This window comes from Eretmochelys imbricata, chromosome 1 (assembly GCF_965152235.1).
Source record: "Eretmochelys imbricata isolate rEreImb1 chromosome 1, rEreImb1.hap1, whole genome shotgun sequence".
Classification (NCBI taxonomy): domain Eukaryota; kingdom Metazoa; phylum Chordata; order Testudines; family Cheloniidae; genus Eretmochelys; species Eretmochelys imbricata.
The window spans coordinates 173,448,826-173,474,096 of record NC_135572.1 but is presented as its reverse complement, the minus strand read 5'-3'; the positions used below and the strand labels follow the sequence as shown (position 1 = coordinate 173,474,096).

The following is a 25,271-nucleotide window of genomic DNA, read 5'->3' as shown; positions in this document are numbered from 1 at the left end:
AAGATAAGCAAAGATTAGTTTTTGTTTTATTTAATATGTGAATATACCTAGTTAAAATTTCATTTCTATGAAGGACTGATTCCTCTGTCACACATGTGTAAATCTAGGGTAACTCCACTGAAGTTGATGGAGTTACACTAGTAGAAAACCAGGATAAGTGAGTGAAGAATTCCAACAGAATTAAACTTCCCAAGTTTGTAAGATCAGTGTGGACCGATCCTGCAAGCCATACTCATGTGAGTAATCTCATTGGAATCAATGCAACTAATTGCAGGATCAATCCCTTTATCTTTAGTTACAAGACTTAGAATTAACCCACAAAGGAAATAATCTTCTAATGTGTAAAACATAGCTTCTTGTTCTCTAACATCAGTATCAATTTAAGTCTGTCCCGTTCCCTGGAAGTCCCAGTTTCTATTTTCAAATCTTCCTGGCTGTAGGAAACGTTTGTGACAAGAGACATTTTGGAACCATTTTTTACGGCAGACACTCCCTTGCATCTCCTACTGAAAACACTAGAAATTGTATGGAAATATCTGAGTGCAGAAGTAAGTCTGCTAAACAAATAAAGTAACTCACATTGAAAAGGAGATGAATGAGTGTCACCATCAAGTTTATAAAATTAAAGCATCAATGGATTAAAATTGGAGTGAGTTTTAACTTTGTTCTTAAAATACAAGACATAAAGATACCCTATCAATGCACTGCTGCTGGCATAAAATTAATCTTCCCTAGAAAGGATCTATATTCTTGCTTAAAATAAGATATATTTTGAATTATTTTAGAATTTGTTTTAATAAATATGACTATCACCATAAAATGATCAGAAAGAAACTAAAAATCACCATGGCCCCGATTTTTAAACTTGGGTGACTAAAGCTGGGCTCCTAAATCATATGTAGGCACCTAAAAAAACTGGCCTGATTTGGTCCCCCAAATCCCATGGAAGTCAGAGAGAGCTCAGCACTTGTGACAATCAGGCACTTTTTTTTATTTATTTATTATGTGAAGAAGCTGCATAACTGAGCAACAGAAAAAATAGGTCAAAGGAAGCGTAGAGCAAATATGGCAAAGTGAAGAGAAATAAAGTTAAGATTACATTCTAGTAGAAAGAATGCACAATATAATCGTGTATATGCCAGGGTGAAGAAGTGAGTTGGTCAAGTACTGATCAACCATCAGAGTATTCACAGGTTTCATTATTTCTAAACCATCTGCACTGCACATATCCCAGTGGCTGGAGGTTTGTTTGTTTACTGATTTGTGAGTAGCCAACAACAGCTGAGAAGAAAAAAAACGGACACAAGTGCCAGTGTACTATATGTGTAAGTAGTATGAAACCATTTTTATAAATTATTGCACTAATGTGAATAGTAGTGTCATTAAATCGGTGTTAAAATGTATTGGAATGAAAATGTTATACTGTTTCTAATTAATTGTATTTTAGAACATGGTAATAAAAATCATATGGCAAGGAGTTCTGAGCATCAAGATACAGTCCAGAATGATTCCCTTATGCCCAGAATTTGGACACATTTATAAAGACATCCAATTACCCACTCAAATAATTTACATCAGAGTGAAATCAACAGCTTTCCAAATATAATGCTAGTCTCTACCACACATTTTTCTGTGCTTTTTTATGGTAGCAAAATAGTCATGTCCTCCGGTGAAAATCACTGAAGGGACTGACACTTCTCAATCAGAAAACTGAACGTGGTCTTTCAGACTATGAGATACAATGAGTGATTATAAATCCCTTTTATTCTTCAGGAATGGCAAACTTATTGATGAAAATGAAAAATATATTTTGAGAGGAAGCAATACAGAATTAACAATCAGAGATATCAAAAATATTGACGCAGGTCCTTATGTGTGTGGAGCAAAAAATAAAGCAGGAAATGATAAAAAACAGACATTCCTCCAAGTTTTTGGTAAGTATTTCATGGCATATACTATCATGATATTTTGTTTGTTTTTGTTTTGTCAATTATCTGATTGCATCTGGTTGTAATATTTGATATAAAAAGACATATCGGGATAGAGCCTCACTGGGTATAAAATGAAGTCAGTGGAACACTGGCAATTTGATACCATTTGAATATTAGGCCCATACTGAGGTCACAATTTTATTTGTAGACATCAATCCATGGAAGAAAATAAAGTATCAAGAAGCCCAAGTGAAGCTATAAAGTATTGACTTTTAAGGTCCAAATGCCAGCTAAGTTTATTTCTTATTTATTTGTTAAATACAAGCACAGTTACTGAGGAACAGTAGTAACTGAAATTATAATTCACGAGTTTATACGGAACCGTGCCCCCAGGAGGTTCCTATTGATGCAGCAGCCAACTTTTGGCATTGGGTTAGAAGGAAAGCTTTCCCTGAGATGGCCACTTTAACCTTTACTCCTGAATTTGACTTGGAAATTCTTTTATCTTCAGCATCTGCTGTTCTACAATTCAGATACAGAACACTGAACTGGTAAATTGTTAATTTTCTCTGGTTTCCTTCTAAAAGTTGGCTGTTGGACTGTGAGAAAATGAAGGGCCAGAAGGAGAGGAAGCCTTGGGAGTGAAAAACAGGATATTTAGCCTTCTAAATACAGATTTTTTAAGCCAGATAAAACCATACAAAGGCAGGGGTTTTATTGTTATGTATTTTATTCATTTTTTTAAAAAATGTATTGGTTGATCTTAATATACTTTTTTGTTTTTAAGTGAGAAAGCCAAAAATCTTATTGCTGTTTATGAACTCTGTTACTCCAAACTGACCTATGTGAGCGGACTCTTCTGCTTACACAGGTGTAATACTGTTAGCTTAAATGGAGTTCTCTGTAGATGGAGCTCTATTGCAGACACTAAGGCTCTGTGCGGGTGAAGAGGTCAAGACTGCAGGATCAGACTGCAGGATCAAGGCTATAATTTGTTCACTAAAGCCCTAAGGTAAAGAAACATCTCAGGTTCACAATGTCAGATAAAGAAAGAAGGGGAAAAAATAAACCCCAGAGAGGACACACAAAATTCTCACATTTATGTCAGCACATAGCATTGCCACCATAAAATAATGTCACCTAAATTGTTAAATTAAAAATGTAGTATAGTAGAAAAAACTTCTATTTATATTGGTGGGGGGGGCAGTCTCTGAAATATAAAAGAACTTGACAATTATAATCCTGAAAATACACAAGTAAAACAAAAAGTATACATAAATATTCATTGACATTAACACTAAATATTAACAATTGAAATGACTGAGACAACAATGTTGAAAACAAATACACTACTGTATTGTTCAATTTATCCATTAACTCCAGGTTTGTTTGTTTGCTTATTTTAAAAAAGGGCTAATTTCTACCTTTTTATAGAAGTAATACTAAGGATTAAATCCACTCCATCTGTATAAAGCTGGCTCTAAGAGAATGGCATGAAGAGGGCTTGGGAAAGTGGAATCCACATCCCAACCAATCATTAATCATGACCCCTCTGCACCACTTCTGCAGGATGTTGGGAACATTGGTCTGTGTAAATGGCATATCTATAACGCTAACCCTCAGCCTAAACTTTCCCTTGCCTGTCTAATGGCTTTCTACATCAGCCTGTATACATCATTGGCATGACTCGTGCACAGACCATCCTATATGGAAACTGAGACTGATCAAGGAAGGAAGCTAGGACTCAGATGAGAAGCCTGAGAAGTGGTGATTAGGAGTGGGTAGGCAAGGAGAATGGGATCGGGACGAGAAGCCTGGAGTAATGAAGAGAGAGAACTGGAAGTAAAATAGGTTGGAAGGAGCAGGACAGAAGGGGCTAAGTTTGGGAAGAATGGGCAAGAGGGTCTGTGTCTACTCAATCACACTCATCTGCAGAGTCTGGAAGGGAACACAGGGTGGGCATCCCCACGCACTGGACATGCACAATGGGGCCCATCCCATCCCTCTTATTATAATCCAGGAGGACTCTGACTCTGGTGGGTGGTACCAACTAGGACCAACTTCCAATGCACCTAGCGGGGGCTCCACCACTTGTACATGGAGATGGGGGTTTTGCAGCAGGCTTTCTGCAAGGAGGTTCTCCCCATCAGCAGCTGCTACAGACCTGGTCACAGAGACTATCTTCCAGGTTCTAAGGAGGTCCTGGTAGAAGACTGGCAGCTCAGAGAAGTCTCGGGGGACACCTCTGGGGGGAGAAAAAAGAGCTGCCAGTCCGATTGGAGCTCTCAGAGGTGGTGGAGGAAGGCATGTGCTAGTATGCTCCATGCCTGAGTACCTCTAGTGTAAAGGAATCTTTACAGAGCCTGAAGGTGGAAGGAGTGGACCTGGCTGTGGATGAAGATGAGGCCCTGTTCACCCTTCCCCCGGGGGAAGCTTAGGACCCCCACAGAGACCATATTACAGCCCCAGCCAGAAAAACCCTGGGATTTTCTTGTGGATGCTGGCTAGAATTCCTGAGGGCATGTTCAGGGTATTGAACTGGTGCCAGAGCATAGACAGTATCAGCTTGTTGAGCACCAGTACCCAACCTCAAAAGGAAACAGAGCAGCCCCATCCATCTCTGCAAGTGGTCAGCCACTCTGGCCTCCAGTTCAAGCCTCCAGTGGGGAGGGATCAGTGACAGAAAGATAGAGCAGAGGACCCACACCCCACCAGATAGCATGGAGTGCGAGTGGGAGGGAGTATTCCTGCCACCTGTCCCCAACTATCACGCCAGAACTCTTGACCCTGTTACCTGGGCAAATGAGGACCTTGGTGCAAGCCTCTACCCACAGCAGGTGGCCCAGGTTCCTGGCTATGAGGAGCACATTGTTGACGTCTGCCAACAGGTCCACCCATAAATCTGGCTCCCACAGTACTAACCCCATCATCCTCTTGTGGAGGAGACAAAGGAAGGGCTCGATGCCAATGGTATAGAGCTAGCTGGACAGCAGGCAGCCCTGATGTACCCCTCAACCGTATGTGACAGGTTCGGGTGAGAACCAGCTGAACTTGACAGAAGTGTACAGTGCCTGGAGAATGCACACAAAGCCGAATACCCACAGAGTGTCCATGAGATAACTGTGATCTATCCTGTCAAACACCTTCTCCTGGTCCAGGGACAGGATGGGGGTGGTGACAGACTATCCCAACACACAAGATGGAGTTAGTCCCAGACCAGATAGAGGTTATCAAAGATGGTCTTGCCCATGACGATGTAGATCTGATTTTGGTGTGTCATGTCTACTAGCACAGACCCCCAGCCTCAGCAAGATGGCTTTTGCTATGACCTTGTAATCTGTGTTGAGGAGTGAGACACAGACTCAGATGCCAGTTCCTTAGGTCATGAAGGTAACCCTTCTTAGGTGGCAGTTCAACACAGCCTGCCAACATTACAGGGGGAGCTCTGTGATACCTAAGAACTTATCCCAGATGGTGAAGAGGTCCAGACAGTGAATGTCCCAGAATTAGTGGTAGAAATCCATGCCTGGAGATTTGTTGGTGAATATCAGGTGGGGGGCTTCCAAGAACTTGGCCAGAGTGAGTGGGTGCTCTAGCTGGTCCCAGTCGCCTACACTGACCATAAGGAGTTTGTTCCACAGGACCCCACTGGTGTTGGCATCAGTCGGATCTGGGGAGAATAGGCTGGCACAGAAGCCCCTAACCCTTCCCCATTTCTCCACTGGGTCCATGAGAGGGATACTGTCAGGAGGCAGGTGATGTGCCTTTTGACCCTCTTTTTCTCTAGTTGTAGAAGAAGCAGGAGCCACAATTCATCTCACAAAGAAGCTGGATGCAGCATCAAATGAAGGGACCCCAGGCCAGATGGTCATTGGGGGCCCAAAGTTCATCCCACTTTTCCTGACACTCTCTGCAAAAGGACAGGTCCCACCACCTCTGTGCCAAGGCAAAGGTGTGCCTCTACTTCTGCCTCTGCCAGGCCAGCCAAAACTCCTGGAAGGATGCCTCAAACCCCACATCCTCAAAAAGGCTGTTATTGAAATGCCAGTAGGCCAGCCCCAGCCTCTCAGATATCATTGAGGCTGTCACAGCCCCCAGGTGGTGGTGCGAAAATGGGGCCAGCATAATGCTGGAGGAGCGCTCCTGCAAGATGTTAAATCAGGAAATATAAATGAGGTCCAACTCTGAGGGGCATGATCAAGTGTCCTCCACCTGGTGCAGCGCCGGGCCCAGTATCAGGGCATCGATGTTAACCAGCTTGAGAATCAGCTCCTCCACACAGACCTGGAGGTGCAGAAGGCGTCCCAGCATGACCTTGGCAACCCCCAGTATCTTGGACAATAGGTGTGGGGAAAATAGGGTTGCCACCCCATCTGAGAGCTTGGTGAAGTGGCTGAAGTACTCCTCATCTCCTTTGGCAGCTGAATCAGTGTGAGTCTCCTCAGTGATGAGCTGCCAAAATCTTAACAACTGGTTCCCTCCTCACCCCACGAGGGGGTCGTGGTCCACCCTCGACCCCCCGGGACTCCTGCCACATCCAAACCCCCCTCCCCTGTCCCTTGACTGCCCCCAGAACCAGACAGAAGGGTCTTGTGGGCCACCATAGTGGGTGCTAACCCCACCCCTAAGAGCCAGAGGGACCTGCCGGGGGATGAGATGGGGAGTCCCAGCGGTGCTTACCTGGGGCAGCTCCCAGGAAGCATCTGACAGGTCCCTCTGGCTCCTAGGGGCAGGGTAGCATAGCTAAGGGGGGACTGGCCGCTCCCCCCACTGATCACATCAAAAGTGGCGGCTTAGGCACTGACTCCATGGAAAATTTGGTGGGTGGTCGGCAGCTTCCCACCCCGCGCCTAGCCCTAGCTCGCCTCCGCCTCCTCCCCTGAATGTGCGGCCATGCTCTGCTTCTCCACTAGCCCCGGAGCACCCACGGAGTCGGCGCCTAATGCGCCACTTTTGGCCGGTAGTTAAATTTAGAAGCCCTTTTAGAACCAGTCCCTTGCAGGACAACCGGTTTTAAAAGGGCTTCTAAATTTAACAACCTGTTCCAGTGAACTGGTGTGTACCGGCTCCAGCTCACCACTGAGTCTCCTCCAGAAACATCACAGAGAACCCCCCTGCCCAAAGGAAGGAAAGTACCTGGCTCCTGTGGAGACTCACACTACAGCCACTGCCCACCCCCACGGAGCCATTCAGCCACCCAGGGTTGACCCTAAATGCAATCAGAGAATTGCAGAAGCTGCAGGCCCACCGGTAGGCTGCGCATCCTGTTTCCTGGTGCTTTTGCCTTCCCCCATCACAGCTCTCACAGCCTGGAGTAAAAGATTAAAATACCCCCACCACTGGAGAGTGAGCTGCACCAACAACAGGCGCAGCTTGTCCAAGAGCATGGTAGAGTCTGAGAGCTCTGTAGCCTCAACTGAGCCCACAGACTCCCAGTCATCCTCCGGCTGGGCACCATCAGTGGCCCTGCAGCCTTTGGGCAGGGGCATGAGCACTCCTCCCTCAATGGTAGCAGGACGCTGGTGCAGCACCATGTACACTGCATTATCACTGCACGGGAGTGAATGGCAGAGGGAACACAGCAGCCCGCAGGGGAGCAAGGAAGGGGAATACAAATACCACCTCCTGAGGGTCATCCCCCAAGAAAGGGATGAAGAAAGGGGCATGGGACAGACAAGGGGAGGGTTGAGGAGTAGAATTAGGGTCCCCAGTGGCCAAGCCGCCAGAGTGCAGCAGCACCTCACCAGATGTAGGGATTGAATGGGCAGGTGTAGGAGGCTCTTGTATGACACTGGGCTCACACAATAGCTATATGATCTATTGGGTGTATTTCAATTATAATAATCCTTCTGCTGTTTCCAAGAAATGAGGGAAAATAAGAGAAAACGATTGTATCCAACACAAAATCCCTTGTCATAAGCTACAAGTATCTGCACAATCTCTATCATACTACCTTTTCGTAACGCCTTGCATTCACTCTTAACAATACCAGCTTCAATTGCCTGATATTCCTCTTCTCCCATGAGACTCTTTGCCCTTTCTTCCGTGTTGTCCCTCCACAAAGGGAAAACTCCTAGTCATAATCTGTAAAGACAACACATATTCTCCTTCAAATCTCTCCTTTAATGACATAGTTCATTCAGAAAATTGAAGTCTGATAATGATTAGGAAGATAGCTTCTGATTACTGCTCAGAATTGTGCACACAGCCAATCTATGCTAAAACATCCTATCAGCTTTTTTTTTTTTATTGTCCTTGAAACCCTACTGCCTGCTTGTCTGTCTCATCCACCTGTTATTTATTTTTCTTTAGAATGCAAGACCTTTGGGGCAAGGACTATATATGTTTACTATATGTTTGTAGGGTATGCAACACAGTGAAGCCCTGATCTGGTTGAAGCCTGTCATTACTGCAATATAAAGGTTAAGTAGTAATGTAATAAGTTACAACTCAGCACTTTTAAACTCCAGAGGATGTAGCCGAGAGGGTAGTAAAAGTTTTTGAATGCTGTGTTTTCTGAGTTAACATGCTTATGTCTGTGCTTATCAATATCGATCTTTGGATTTGTTATATGGGCTACAGTTTTTATTTTATTCAACAATTATTTTGCTGTTTTCCACTCCCCCAAAATATGTTTTCTCCTTATATAAAATCCTAAGCTTGGAAGATTATAGAACTTCTACCTTTACATTCTGGAACACAATATTTTTTTTATCTTTGCTAGGATTTTATATCTGTTCTCTGTGATGAGGGTTATATCAGGAAGATATCAGAAGCATGCTATTTCCCTCATAGAGGATCTCTTGCTGATCATGAGCCAGTCTTGGTAATCTCTCTCTGTCATTCTGTTTTCCTGGCATAGTGGCACTCGTATTGATATTCAATGCCATCTAGGAGGTCTCATCCAAATTAATGTTTAAGACTTGCACCAAGGTTTTTGCTATAAATTCATTTCTGTTTGATCCTTCCACAGCTGCTGGAAAACATGAGTGTTAACTGATTTTTTATTTCTTTCTGTTGTTGTCATTTCCAATATTTCTGCTATCTGGACTTTCCTAAATACATACTGATTTAAAAGATTTTATTTTTCTGTTTGTTTCCTTTCTTGTCATAACCCAGGCCTCATTCTTTTCAATCTTACCTTATAGTTCTACTTTTTATTTGTCTAGGCCATTATCTCTGTCTCTGTGTTGTGTGTTTATAAAAAGGAGGTGACTACCCAAAAGCTGTAGGTGCCCTGACATATATTACAAGAGAACAGGTACTAACTACCAGCTAAACCCTGCCTCAGCCAACAAAGCTCAACCCCCTAGAGCACTCCTGCAAATCTCTCCATCCTCTCATACAGACCTAAGCCCCTTCTTTGAATCATTAATTCTCAAAGATGGGGACTGCAATATTTGCTTACCTAAAGTAAGTGTACTAATGGGACCAGATAAAAAAATACTAACTCTAATTACGTATGTGCCCATGCTTTGTATCAGGGATGCTTATTTCCTCTCTGGGTACAGGACTTAAATTTTGTTTCTATTATTTTTCTTTTGTTGCTCACAGACATCACTGCTGTTACCTCACTAGGTCACTTGGCAGTTTGATTCTGCCATTCTGCATGTTTGCAGCCCCCTCCATTTTTGCTGTTGTCAACTGATTTTATCAGAATTCCATTTACACCAAAGTCTTGGGAAAGAAAGAGAGTTGATTATGGATTTCAATTCCTGTTCTCCAATAAAAACAGACACTAGAATCCAAAGGAGTTCTGTTTTCAATGATTGGTTCTGTTCATTTCAAAACTTTCTAAGATAGAACTTTCTTTGCCAAATCTATCATTTTTTTTAACAAAGTGCTGCTTAAATGTTATACCTGAAAGGAAGATAAAATAGCCAGTGTTTATCAATTCAATGTGCAAGAGATTTAGCAAAGCTTTCATTGCCATTACACAGTTCCTGGCAATTGCCCTCCAGCAGAAGAGACGTATGACAGTGTTGGAGAGAATATATTACTGCTATTTCTTTCTCCCCATTTCTTCAGGCAAGTGAGATGATACAACTACCATCTCCTATTCTACCTTTGTTAGACATAACCCAACATATTGCAAGAAGGAGTCTCAGCTACCCATGGTTTTCAGGAATAAATAGATATGCTGCAGTAGCTCTAAAATTGAATGTGCGCTTTGGGACATGATTCTTCCCCCCACTTCCGTCATTACCTCCAGACTTATCATCCATGTTGATTGAAGACTTTATAGTGGCTAAAGTGCAAGTGGGTAATGTTTTCTCTGTATGTATTAAATTGGTTAATAAACTTCAGAAAAAGAGGCCTATCAATACCCAATGGAAGTTCCCTGATTAAACACTACAGATCTACCCAGAGGAGGAATTCCATGCATTCTACAGAGGAGAAAAGTGAACTCTGCACACCCAGGAGTTATCAATATCCTAAATCTAATTTCAGGTATTTATCATTCCCAGAAAGAAAAAGTGTTCTGTACCAGAGGCAGGGGGACCAGTGGTTAGGGCTGTGCATGTAGGAGGCATCTTTCTAACTACCTGTGACCTAATTCATTCCACTCAGCATCAAGTGCCACCTGCAATACAACCTGTCTAATTCCATGAGCTGGCTAAGATCTTTTATCATCCATAGTTAGTTTATACATTTTTCAAATTTACCTCTTGCCTTCCTTATTACTCCTCTGCCTCTCTCTCTCTCTCTCTCTCTCTCTCTCTCTCTCCTAGAGAAGAAATAAAACATATTACAGTCTAGTATGCCTTGCTATAGAGACAATGATATCAGTGCTCTCAGAAGAGGAAGCCTTAGATTCCTACTGTTTTAATTTGATATTGAAGAATTGCTCAGAAGAAGACTGCTCCCTCATGGCCCATGGGTTCAAGATAGACTTGTTCAAGTCAGTCCTTCCTTACAAGTTTATCTGTAAGTCCTGATTACCTCAGAACCTAAAGTGCTGTCTCAGGAACCTGCATCTCAGGTAGTTCTGCCTCTTCTTTGGCTTCTCATTGGCCTGCAGCATATTTACCAAACTCACCATCCATCTGGAAGCAGAGGGGGTTGCAGTTTTGCTATATCTTCATGATTAGCTGGCTTGAGGTAGTTCTTTCCAGAAGCAGCAATGGCTCTGATCTTAAACTTTTTCCTAATCCTGAGTCTTATTAACCCCTTGTCTGAAGATCCTACAGGAACTTTTTGACCCTAGGTAAAACTGTGGGCTCTTTTGAAGATGTTAAAGAAAAGGACAACAACAACATTATAGTATTGCCAGGTCTAGTGATTTCTATTATGAATCTTCCAATATTTTTCTTAAAGTGCCACATCCTAGAGTTATTTGATTATGTGAAAATCTCATCTTAAGCATAAATAAAGTTTTTAGCCCTAATTCTTTTGCAGAGAAAATCTTGAAAACCTGAATTCTAAAAGCTGAAAAAAACAAAGCAAACTAAAAACAAACCCAATGTTTTATTTAAGTGGGTATATATGGAAACTAGTGTCACAGATTAGAAAAGGTTCCATATAATCTTCCATGAATACTTCTGATGGACACTTATAGTTCTGTACATTAAACTTTATGTTCTGGAGAAATAATGTCACCTTTATTGATAAAATGCTACTGACCGTGATTGCTCAGACAACAGACGTATTTACTTACTTTTAAATGCTGTTTCTCTGATATATGTTTAGTCTCTTTGTTAGCGTCCCATTTGTGTAATATTTTTTTTTCTTACAGGGGACCATCCATTTTGTTTTCTGCATAAAACATTTCACTTTAACTAAGCTTGCGTGCAAGTCCTTTCTTTCCTGAATCTTCTTTCATTCCAGACACATATCTCAGCAAGATCACAGCTTGTTAGTACATTTTATTGTAAGTGCGTTAGTATTTGTAGCAGAAGAAACATAACACCTTCAACCTTTCTGGATTAGCATCCCAAACTTCCATAATTTCATTAGTGGCATGTCTGGATTGGCACCAAAATTATTTAATTCCATTGGTTGCTTGTCTGGTTAATAGCATTGTAAGAAAGTATCAATTTAATTTGAGAATGCCCTTGTCCAATCAGAAATAGAACATTTACATATTAAAATGTCTGTTCTAGTTTTCCTATCCACAGAAGTCCTGGAACCTCACTGTGGCATAAATACATAGTACTCTTCTTTTTTAAATACTATCTTATTATCCTACCTGTATAGCTAAAAGTTAACCAACTACCATAATACATTGAAGACCTTTTGGTCAATAGTGAATTATGATCTTATGGCCTATAAAAACAGGGCAATGAAATAGTATCCTTTTCTCCCTTTCAAGCTTTTCTCCTTCTTCTTAGTAATAACTGTCAGCTAGGAATATTCCATGATTAATCAGTGGTTAGTCCGTTAAATGTCAGCTCCTTGTGTCTAAAACGTCAAGCTGAATTTTTTCCTCTTATAGTGACCCACTGGAAGAAGATCTTCAAGAAATTTAGAATAGTGGAACCTGTAAAAACCAAGGTGTTTTAGATGTGAGGTTTAGAACATGCATCCCTTTGGGGAAATTGAATTGTTTGTCATGCATAAATTTAGGAAAATATTCATGTGCTAATCCAAATAACCTCTACAAAAGGCGGGCACGTACAATTTGTAAGGTTAGCTCTGTGGTTGATGACCATCAAGCTTTATATCTTTCCTATAGAAAAGGAATAGGAGAGTGGTAGATGGGGATTATTTTAAGATTTAACATGATTTTCGTCTGTCTTCAAAGATGCAGTTTTGATCTTAGTCAAAATGGACATCATCTCTCATTATTGTCAATGGGACTAAAGCCACAGGCTGCCCTCAGCCAAGATGGCCACCATTTCCCTACAGTGTTAGCTGATAAACCTGAGGATTCGCTTAGTAAAGATGACCACCACCTCCCATTGTTTCCAATGAGGCAAAAGCCATCCTGCCATTCAGAAAGAGTGTGGCCCTTTAGTCACTATACATGTGATCCAGGTGGAGAAAAGGGGAATGTTCAAATGCAGGACATGAAACTGATGTGAGGATCTGGAAGATGAGGGACAGCAGGGAGGGAGGATGTGGCGGGTATAAGGAATGTGAGTAGAGATACTGATAGGGAATATGGAGGGATCAGGAATGGAGACTGGGGAATAAAGAGGGACAGGGGGATGTGGTGGGGTGGTAGAGAGTCTGTTGGATGGAAGAAAATGAAGCCTTGTTTGAACCCAGTTTTCTGAACTGATATTGGACATGCCTGGCAGCTAGACCATGTTTAGCACTTGATCAGGTGCACCCGTTATCAGCCACAGGTACTTTTAGGCATAGAGAGACCAAGAGAGCACACTTGGAAAATGTGGGAAAATAAGAGATTGTGAAGGGAAGGGGTTGGTGGGTGGAGAAGAAGGCAGGAGGGTGACAGAGCAAGAATTTCGAGAGCAATAGAATGACATGTCTCCTGCCATAGAAGTTAGAAGAGAGTAACTCCTGACCCTCTGCGTAGTATTGTGGGGCAGGAGAGCATATTTGTGTTTACATTTAAGGTTGAATTTTCAACCAGAAAGGAAACACAGATATTGGCAGTGGGAACTTCCTCTAAGAAGTAAAAAGTCCAGAGACAAGAGTGGGAAAAAAGTCCTCCACTGCAGTTTATAATTTTTATAATCTCTCATTTTTGGCTTTGACTCATAAATTTTGAACTCTTATGGCTGGCAATATTGGGCTAGCTCAAGATGAGCTGTGTCGGTGGCCAAGAGGAAATTATGAGTTCTAGCCTCTGGTCTTCCACTGACTGGTGTTACTTCTGTGCACATCATGGTTCTTGTTATTGGGCAAGGCCTCCTAGTACTTCTTTTAAGAAGCAGGCATGTATTATCCACCCACTTTGTGACACTGCTTTCCTGAAGTAGTTCTGGGTACTTGGTTTAGCTATTTGTAACCACTGGATAGCATTCCCCTCCTAAGCCAGTAATACAATCTAATATTTTTCTCCTGTCTAACAAATACTTGTGCAAACCAATAGTAAAATGTGTTACATAGTGACTGGTTTATACTGAAGATAACAGCATATTGCAGCTATAGGTTATTCCTTTAGCTCAATTGGTAGAGGCCTGTTCTGGGGACCAATGGGAGGGTCAGTATGGTTCTACAGGATGCAATTTGAGGTTTTCTTTTAAAAAACTAGGAAAACGCTACGTGCAAAACACTACAGTCTCTTAAAAGAATGTTCAAGTTGCAAAGTCCAATACTCAAACATAAAAGAGGCTAAAATTAATTTGACTAGTACAACCATAAATTTGCCTGCTGTTGCATATGCATGAAGGTACAACCTTTAGTTATATGATCACACACTATTTTTTCCAACAGAACCCCTGCCTTGTAATATACGAGATCAATGGTGTTCCAAGAATGAACCAGAATTGTGTAGTGAATGAGGCTAGAGGACCCCTGTCTTGTTTACTTTGGAAGTGGGAAGTTTGGAAGTGGGAAGATAATGCATCAAAGGATTGTAAGAAGAGAAAGGATAGTCTTGTAATTAAGGTAGTTGATTGCCATCCAAGAGAACTTCTTTTGGTCCCTAGATATGCAGCGGAAATCCTATATGATGCTATACAGGCAAGTTGCCTAAAGCAGAATCACATCAGCCACACTATCAGAGTTTCATTCACCTGCACATCTACCAATGTGATATATGCCATCATGTGCCAGCAATGCCCCTCTGCCATGTATATTGGCCAAACAGGACAGTCTCTATGCAAAAGAATAAATGGACACAAATCAGACATCAAGAATTATAACATTCAAAAACCAGTCAGAGAACACCTCAACCTCCCTGGACACTCAGTTACAGACCTAAAAGTCACAATTATTCAACAAAAAACTTCAAAACCAGACTCCAATGAGAAACTGCAGAACTGGAATTAATTTACAAACTGGACACCATTAAATTAGGCTTGAATAAAGACAGTGAGTGGATGGGTCATTACACAAACTAAAAACTATTTCCCCATGCTAATTTTTCGCCTGCTGTTACTCACACCTTCTTGTCAACTGTTTGAAATGGGCCATCCTGATTGTCACGACAAATGTTTTTTTTTCTCCTGCTGATAATAGCCCACCTAATTGATTAGTCTCCTTAGAGCTGGTATGGCAACCCCCATTTTTTCATGTTCTCGTTCTGTGTATATATATATCTTCCTACTGTATTTTCGCCTGCATGCATCTGATGAAGTGGGCTTTAGCCCATAAAAGCTTATGCTCAAATGAATTTGTTTGTCTCTAAGGTGCCACAAGTACTCCTCATTCTTTCTGTTGATACAGACTAACACGGCTTCCACTCTGAACACTATAATTAGGGGAAATCATGGAAATAATTTTGGAACCTTGTTTTCTCACACATTACTTTGTAAACTGTTCAACTATCAGGCTAAATTTTTTCATGCTTAGTCTTTGCTTCAAGATGATTTGTGTGTGTGGAAGACAGCAAAAACCTAATAATAGAATAAATACATCGAAAAAATGGAAATAACAAGATGTGTGACCATCTTTATCTTAATCACTTTGTTTATGTTATATCCCTTTCCCACAACCTTTGTCTATTTTTGTGTTTGTTTTTTACCTTTTTTAAATAAGCTCTTTGAGGCAGGAACTGTGTTTTTACAGCACCAAGCATGGTGGGACTTGTATTCCAACTGATGCTTTAGCACATAATAATTTAGCAGAAGTACAGGCTCTGGTCCTGTAATGTTGTCCATGCATGTGGACCCTTGCATCCATGTGGATTCCCAGTTGTCAAGAGTCCGCCTGCATGGATCTCTTCAGGATCAGGGCCCCAGTTTGGAGAAAATTATTTCAATAGTTTTACAGTTATGAAAGGTTAAATTCATCAGGCTAAAATCTTTTCCTCCCTACGGTTTAGACTGATTCAAAGTTAATGTAGAATAGGACATTGATCTGTCTTAATATCAGAGTGATCTCAGGGCATGGCTACACTACAGGTACTACCATGGCACAGCTACAGTCTCATAGGTAGATGCTTCCTACAGCAACAGAATGGCTTTTTCTGTGAATAAAGGTAATTCATCTCCCTAAGTTGCAGTAACTAGGTCAGCTATAGATGAGCTATTATCAGCAGGAGAAAAAAACTTTTGTAGTGATAATCAAGATGGCCCATTTAGACACCTTCTTGTCAACTGTCTAAATGGGCCATCTTGATTATCACTACAAAAGTTTTTTTCTCCTGCTGATAATAGCTCATCTTACCTAATTAGCCTCTCACAGATTGTATGGCAACTTCCAAGGTATCTGTATGTATGTATGTATGTATGTATATATATATATAATCTTCTTACTATATGTTCCATTCTATGCATCCGATGAAGTGGATGGGCTGTAGCCCACGAAAGCTTATGCTCTAATAAATTTATTCGTCTCTAAGGTGCCACAAGTACTCCTGTTCTTTTTGAGGATACAGACTAACACGGCTGCTAGTCTGAAACCTTTAAATTTTGAGTGTAGAGCAGGCCTCAAACTCGGGATCATTTCAATATCAGTGTTTTAAGGCATAAGTACAAAGAAGCAGAAATAAAGTTGAGATTTCAACGAGAACATTTCATGTCTGCACTCCTGAGTGCTTGATTTCTCTGCCTTAATATTACGTTAATGCTATTTGTTTGTTTGTTGTTTTCATAGGATGTATTTAACTTGTTAATGCAAGGTCTGTATTCAATTTTGGCCTACATTGTTTTGAAAAATAAATCCCACTTTGCAGTTTGTTTTGCTGTGTTAGTGCTGCTGATAATCCCAATGGATTAAACATGAATGAAATTTTAAAACAAAAAGGACATTTTAAAAGAGACTGTTATATAATGTTTCTGATGCACAATGAGTAATATAATTTATACTTTTAACAGTACAGCCTCAGATAATACATCTTAAAAATGAAACCACATTTGAAAATGGTCAAACAACACTGATATGTGAGGCAGAAGGAGAACCTGTCCCAGAAATTACTTGGAAAAGAGCCATCGATGGAATAACTTTTTCTGAAGGTGACAAGGTAAAGCAGCCTTTCATGTATGTTTCTACAGGATTAGAGATAAAAAGTCTAAATATGTATTGTCTTTTTTTAATAAGTATAAAACTAATGCAGAAAATGATTAATAGGCTTCTATTAGAACTGGAGGATGCTTTATGTGTACAAGGTCATAGCACTGTGGTATAAAAATCCTAACATTTTAAATGAAAAAAATGAAAATATGAAACAAAATATGTTGTCAAATTACTAAAAGTCGAACTGTCAAAAATTAAAACTAAACTTTTTGAGATTATTTTGGGTTCTTTAATTTCTTGGTGCCCATCTTGAGACATGTAGAACCCAGTTTTCATAGGTGCGGTTTTCTCCACAGCTCTCATTGACTTTAGCTGCAGCTTTAGGTGCTCACCACTTCTGAAAATCAATCTGCAGGTGTCCAAAGTTGGGGACCCAAAAACTGAGGCAGCCAAAATGAAGAACATTTTTGAAGATTTTGGCCTAAACCTTTGCACCTTTTCTTTACTCCTCCTTTTCTTCTATCCTCATTTTTTTTCTTTTGCTCCCAACTTTCCTTCATAAAGCTCAGAAAGACTCTTCACCCCACCATAACTGCAATACATTTGTTTCTACAATGTTTTCTTTCACAACTGAATGGGGTGGGAAAGGATAAGATTCTTCTGATATAAGCAAAAACATAAATAGATTACAGTTATTGTGGGAACAAGAACTGTACAGGAGGGGAGCGGTGAAGGGCAGAGAGGTATTAGAAAAAAGGCATAATTTTACCCCTAATCAAGTCAAAAGCAAGACTCCAGCTGATTGCAATAGGAACAGGAGCAGGGCCACAGGAGGGGACTGAGTCAAATATTTAATAGTTTCCCTTTCAGTGGTTCCACAATGCTATTTGCTTTCTGGTATTTTTTTCTTTTTTCATGTACATTTTGGAGTTTCTCTGCTTCATTTGAAGGGAGTGAGATGGCATCTTGATTGGTGGCAAAAATGAGAATATTGAGTACAGGAAGCAGAGCAGATGGATTGTAGTAGCCGCTCAGGTTAGAGATATTTCCGTATTCATAGTACCATTACTGAAAAATAACTGTACAGTGATTCTGCCAGTCAGATTCTTCCAGAGCCAAACAGAGTACAGAGAATTAATGAATGGAAGAAAAATGCACATTTTTGCCTCCTCAAGGGTCTGATCTAAAGTGAAAAGAAAATAATGGAAAGATCTTCATTGACTTTAAGTGGCCTTTGCTTGAGGCCCTTCCTTTACTCCCTGTACTCTGGTTGGATGAGATATTCTCATTTCAGTAAAACCATATAAATTAATATTTGCACTCGGACATATAATTTTATATCACAATCTTTGCAAGAAGTATACATTAAAACAGAAGCAAAAGACCAACCAAAATATGTTTGGTTAAATTTTGCCTATGGTAGTATCCTTCTATTGTGCATACAAAGGGCAAAATTTCTGGTGTTGGAATATACCTTGGGATAGCTTTGTCATATCAGCCAGTGAACTGAAATAAATTCCATTAATAGCTTGATAACTTTTTGAGCAATCTGGACCTAAGTATTTCCCTATATTTCATACAGTATTATGCTTTCATTACATTGTGTGGAAGTTAAAAACTCTCTGTGTCAGTATTGATACATGTTGCACCTCTTTCTGTTTAGATTGTGCATCAATCTAAAAAGGTAGTGATGAACAAACTCAGTTTAGCTACCTTTTGTGTGCTTGACATACTGCACATAAAAGGTCAAAGAGAGGGTTATACAATTGCCTTTTGGTTTTACCCCTGAATGTCCCTCTTACTTCATTCATTGCTCATCCGGACAATATTTGATGGGGCAGAGAATAAGTCACCAGCTTGGAAACTTGGCTATTCAGTTTGGAGTTCACTTATACCTTCCCCAACTCACTTGTATCTGAACCTTATTACAGTGGCATGGTGGAAATTTCATAACCAAGGGTGTGTCATCTCTGAATCTGTTTACATTTACATTTAGATTGTATCCTGAAAAAGGAGTTTATTTTAAAAAAGAGCTTTTATAGATACATTACTTGTAACACCAAAATGAAACATTATGATCAACAATTCTGACTTGCATAGCATAGACTATAAAATGTCTCCAGTAATTCCTGGATTGAGCCCAATAATTTATTGTTCAGCTTTGTGGGTAGTATTTATTTAGTCAGTTCAGGGAGCTACCTGCACTGTAAGTGAGGTGAGCCTACTCTGTCACTGATCTCTGCTGGCTAAAAGCTAATATTGGAATACATTGGCCCAATGCATATTATGACTTTACTTCTAAAGTTCTAATTCCTTTGAAAAAAAAAAAAAATATATATATATATATATATATATATATATATATATATATATAAATAGAGGACACTTATGTGATTGTCACTAGTTTTAAATTTAACACATTTTTTGACATAGACTGCTGTGGTTAATCACCACCATAGCTTTAAGCACATCAGCACCACATTCACAAATGGTCGGCACAAGTATGTATCCCAATTATATTTCTCTCTTATTGAAAGATTCTAGCAAAATTGTATCTATTGTCTCCTATTGCTAGCAAGTAGGACATTGTGGCTGTTAGCTTTATTTATTTAAAGTTAGCTGTTTCCTTCCTTTGGAAATGATAGTACTATATCACTAGCCAGTTTAGCCTGTACTAGAAAAGAAGTACATTTGGCTACAGATTAAAGTCTCTCAATAGACAGTATCATTTTTCCATTGGTAAAATCTGTCAGACAAGTCATCTGTTTCTCATTTAAAAAAGAATGGGAAGATGCCACCGTTTTTAGCATTTTTTCCACCAAGTTTGTTTGTCAATAAGCATGTATAATGAGTGAGATTACGGGCTTCTGGGCTACAAAATCAACCCAATATGTGCTTGAATGTGACTCTTGGGAAGTAGTTCTTAACTTGTTCTGCTTGTTCCACTTCATGCTATTAGATGAGCTAAAAGTGAATGAGAAAATAAAGTTTTCAGTAATGACTCTTATACTATTTCTTCTCAATATTAGCAAGAAGAAGAATACTGGTGCATGCCATATATTTTTGGTTGTTTCTGGGTCTGGCACCCTCATCTTTGGAAGAATGTAATCTTTAAAAAAACGTTACTAAGTGGGGGTTTTTTAATTTGATCCACTATTCTGCCATGGATAGAGTTTTGACTGCTGTACAGTGTTTTTTTTTCCAATCTGATTGAATTATCTCTAATTGAGAATGAATAACTGAGACTAAATTAAAAATCTGAAGGTTGCTCAGCATTTTTTATTTAAATGAACCATCTCTTTGAAAATAAATATTCAAACTTCTTGTTCAGCATTTGCAAATCAAATCTAGGTCCTAAAAGTTTCTGAATGTACATGGGGGTGTTTACAACTGTAGATTCCATCAATGATATTTAGAAGCTAGAGGATAAAAATGTTTTAAATTGCGAAACATATTAATATTAAAATTGCCAATAGCATGAGAGTTGTATAGATATAGATATAAATTTTAAAAAAACCAATTATTTAACACACTACACAGACACTTAGGCCCTAATCCAAAGTCGATGGAAGTTAATGTAAAGAGCTCATATTGAGTTAAATGGGCTTTAGATATAGCTCTCGTTTAAGTAGATAAAACTATATTATTACAAATGTATGTCATTAAACATGTTTGTGTTCAAACTATCGAAAGTAATTCTTTAAAATATCAGAGTTGACAATGAATTTGGTCTTCATAAATAGATTCTTAAGCTGCAAATGCTGTTAAGAGTGTAATATCTACTTTGTTGGCTTTTATTGCAAGTTTTTGCTGCCCCTTTTAGTCAGTTCAGTTCTGTAATTACAGCGCAAAAGTCTTATCAGGTAGGTAGCTTACTCTTGTGATAACATTTTTATTTTACATTAAAATATTTAATTGCTTTTTTCAAAGTATATAAATAGACCACTACAATTCCTATGAAACAGAATTGACATGTATGTTATACAGTACAATTAAAATATACTGAGAAACCAAAAGTGGTCCCTTTTTAATTCCTCAGCTTGTATAGCTGACTAGTCATTCAAAAGGCCCCTTGAAGGTATGTGTGGAGAAGCAGTAGTGAGGCCTGTGATGCCCACAAGGCTTGTGGTTTTCCACCTATCCCAGGAGTCTCTTAACGTGTTACCCCTTTAGTGCACTACAGCCATGGTAGAAGGATAACCAGGACAGAATCCAGTCATAACAAAGGAAATATAATGGGTATATCCTATATAAATCAACCAACCAAAACTGTACCTGCATTATAAGTGGACTAGAATGCATCATTAGGCTATAAATAAAGGAATATTATTGTTCATGATTAAGTTGTTTTAAGATCTTCTGATAAAACGTGTACTGCAGTAAGTAGGCACAACAGGGGTTATTTAAGAGTGCTTGTGGCAGTCGTAGATATTCCTTGGTTTTGATTTTGTTTGTTTTTTGACAGACTCTGTTGTTTCCACTGTTTGACCCTCACAGTTGTTCATAGATTTTTTTAAGGACAAAAGGGAACCTTTATAGTTATTTAATCCAACCTCCTGATAATACAAGCCATATAATTCCACCCAGTGAATGCTGCGTCTAGCCCACCAGCCTACAGTTGAATTAGAACATTTTTTTTAAAGAAAAACATCACATCTTTCAAATAAAGACTCCATTTGATGGAAAATTTATCACATCCCTTGGTAATCTGTTGTCAATGTTTAATTGTCCCCCAATGTGTTCATCTTATTTCCAGTTTGAACTTGGCTGACTTGAACTTCCAGCCGTTAGATCAAGGTATATCTTTATCTGCTAAAATAAAGAGCTCTCTAAAATCAGGTGCTTCCTCTCTTTGTAAATAACTGATCAAGCTGCTTCTTAACCTTCCCTTTAATAGGTATATAAATGAAGCTTAGTGTAAGGCATGTTTTGCAGACAACAAATTATTCCAGTAGCTCTTTTCCGAACACTCTACAGTGTTTCAACATCCTTTTTTAAAGGGTGGACCCAGAACTGGACACACTATTCTGGTAGTGGTCTCCCCAATGCCATATACAAATACAGTGTCTCCATATTCCAGTTTGACACTCTCTTCCTAATGCATTCAAGGAATATATTAGCCCCTTTTGCTACATCACCACTCTGGGAGTTCAGTTGGTTTCATAAATTTAGCTTAGATCTCTTTAGACCAAAAAAAAAAAAAAAAAAAAAAAGAAGATGACTCACCAACCTATTATAAAACAATCCTATTTGTATTTACTCACAGAATCTGCTGGACGTCATAGACTTGGAGACAGTACAAACGATATCCCTCAGTCTTAAATTAACTAGCTTAAATATCCTGGAGATTTGTACTTGAAAACTTATATTTATAGTTAAAGGAGGGTTATTTCCAAAAATGTTTTTGAGTTTTTTGTAAATTTGAAATTAAACCATGTTTTAGGCATACAATAAGGATTACATAAAACAAGGGTTAGGCAGAAATAATCTCATTTTAATATGATTTAAAATATTTACCGCTCATATTACTGTTATGTTGCATGGTAAAACAATGGAAAGTGTTCATTCTGTGGAACTGTCAAAGAAGATAAAGATAGTCCCACAGAAGCTGCATACAGTACACTAAGAAACCCAAACCCACGTTTATACTTGAGATTTAGGTGAAAGATGCCAGAATTGTATACACTTGTTTTGGGCTTAGGCTGAGGTTAGCTTTGGAACTCTGTGGGATTCTGTGGATCTCATATTGGAGTTGGGACAAGATGTTGGCAAAGTGGAAATTACACCTTTGTTATGGACCAGTCATTGCCTCCTCTATTTGAGGTCAAGACACTGACCTGTTTTCATGATTTGCCCTCAGAGTTTGATGGATCATTGAACTTCCAGGCATCCTGGAGACGAAGAGTATTGAAATACCACTGATTTTATGTTTTGGTAGGACTTGATACAAATCTTTTATCCCCAACTGTCAACATATAATGGTGCCTGAATGCCTTCTGCAAGATTTGTTCTCATAGATCACCTTACTTTATAGAAGATCTTTGACAAAAGAAGTGATAGCAAATATGCTACAGCATCGGATGCAAATGTTTAATGTTGAGTTCAAATAATTGTGATGTAAAGAGTTTTGAAGTCTTATGCCATGGCTATGCAGAAGGTGAGGATAGGTTATGTTGCCTTTACCGTCATAGCATCTATGAAGCATAGTTTCAGATGGTGCATAATTTAGTTAATCTGGGTTCCTGACACTCAGTTAACTGGATTGCATTTTTTCTCTTTAAAGAGTTTTCCTGCTACAGTATACATTACATTGCTCAGACCTAGACTGAGTAGTCACCTATCAGAAAGGCAAGTCAATATCTTGAGGAGCAAAGGCTGAGTTTATTTTAGGAGTGGCTAATTTGGCTGTCTAAACTTCTGAAAGTTTCAGGAGTGTCCCCATCATGACCTGTGAATAGTACCCATGTCCTTCCTGGATAGCCAACAGTAGTAGTGCAGTATTAGAGTTTATTGATGTTTGAAACAAGCAACATTTTCATCTGGGATCACAGGGTCCTGGTTTCTTTTAAGAAAGCTAGTGTCTGATGTCTGCTCAAAATCATCTCTTGGTGCTGACAATCTTGCTAACTTTGACATGTCCAAAATGTTTTTTTGGGAAAAAATCATAGAACAGATTGTAGCTGGCTGCTCTCTGTGGTCCTCATACTTCGTTGAACCTAGTTAATCATGTTAACATGACTTATCAGTGATCTACCTCTAATGATAGATGAAGATTAAAATCTTTGTGCATTAGTGGTTCTTCTAGGGCCTGTCTACTCCATACCCACTTGGCTGCACAGCAGCTCTTTGTCAGATTTATAGACACCTGTCCCGACCTTTGCAAACCAGACAGCTCCTTTTCCAGCCTCTAGGCCTCCATTCAGTCATTCCAGACTCTGGCAGCCTCCAGAAATCTTATGAGGTTGAGTTATTGAGTGTATCTGGCTAGATAACAAATGGCGGATAACTGAAGATGAGTTTTAATGGAGCTGGCTGGGATGCTTTCTGGACTGTAAGTGTTGGTTTGAAACAAGTCTTGGAATACTGAAGAAATTCCAGAGGACTGTAAGAAAGCTAATGTGCAAAAGGATAAATGGGTAACTATATGCCTGCCACCCTGACATTGATCTTGGGAAATATAATGGAGTGAATGATCGGGGACTTGATTAATAAATAATTTAAAAAGGGAATATAATTAATGCCAATCAACATGGGTTTATAAAAAAAAACAGATCTTGTCATCTGATTTAATTTTATGAAAGAAATGTGAGTCAGTTTTCCTTCTCACCTTGCATTGTTGCCCACTGAAGGAGTTAACATCTTTCTTGAAATATGATAAGCAATGCAGCAACTGAGAGAAAGTCACCTAGTATGAATGAACTATCAGAAACTACCTAACTAGGGGGAAATTACTGTTAATCCCCAAATGTGTAAATAAGATTGCGGAAGTACCACCCCTTGTGGAAAGTTACATATACTGGTTTTGAGTGGGTTCAAGAGTCCCTGCGGACAAAGAATTGAGAATTGCATAAAATGGGAAGATTGCTATAGAGAAGGGATCACATTCACTCAGTCTTAGAACTGACATGAGACTTTCACCAAGAGGGAGTAAAGTCTTGAAATCACGATTTGAGGACTTCAGTAACTCAGCCAGATGTTAGGGGTATTCCAGTGGGATCAGCCAGATGTTAGGGGTATTCCAATCCAGCACATCCCTCGGCCCGCACTGCTTCCTGCAGCCCACATTGGCCTGGAGCGGCGAACCGCGGCCAGTGGGAGCCACGATTGGCCGAACCTGCGGACACGGCAGGTAAAAAAAATGGCCCGGCCCGCCAGGGGGCTTAGCCTGGCAGGCCGTGGTCCAAAGGTTGCTGCTCCCTGATATAGAAGATGGGTGACAACTGGTAAGACAGGCATGCATATAAGCTGTTCATTGTTTTCAAGTTATGTTTTATCTTTAACGCTTTTGTTGTAAATAAATACTTTGTTTTATGAAGTCTGGCTGATCACTGGTAAAACCTGTCATAGACCTTGGGAGATAACAGGACTACAAGTGCTGAAGTAACCTCAGGCTTGCTAATGTGATAACAGTGAAGGGCAGGAGAAATTGCAGCCTACATCCCCATTCTAGAGGAAGAGGAATGTGAGTTCCCACCCCAAGAGAGGTGACAACTGGAGGCCAGAGATGTTAATGGGGGTGCTCTCAAGAGGGCCACAAAAGAGTCAGAGATGCAGCAACCCCAGAACTTTGAGAAAACTAACTTGATATTT

The 25,271-nt window shown here is 39.8% G+C and overlaps 1 protein-coding gene across 1 annotated transcript in view; it reads left to right on the top strand.

Moving 5' to 3' along the window:
* Positions 1-25,271, top strand: part of NCAM2 (neural cell adhesion molecule 2) — a 258,887-nt gene that overhangs the window by 33,443 nt on the left and 200,173 nt on the right. Inside the window, exons 7-8 of the mRNA XM_077814938.1 lie at positions 1,774-1,934; positions 16,823-16,968. Coding sequence (XP_077671064.1) covers positions 1,774-1,934; positions 16,823-16,968 — 307 coding nt within the window. The remainder of the gene's footprint in view (positions 1-1,773; positions 1,935-16,822; positions 16,969-25,271) is intronic.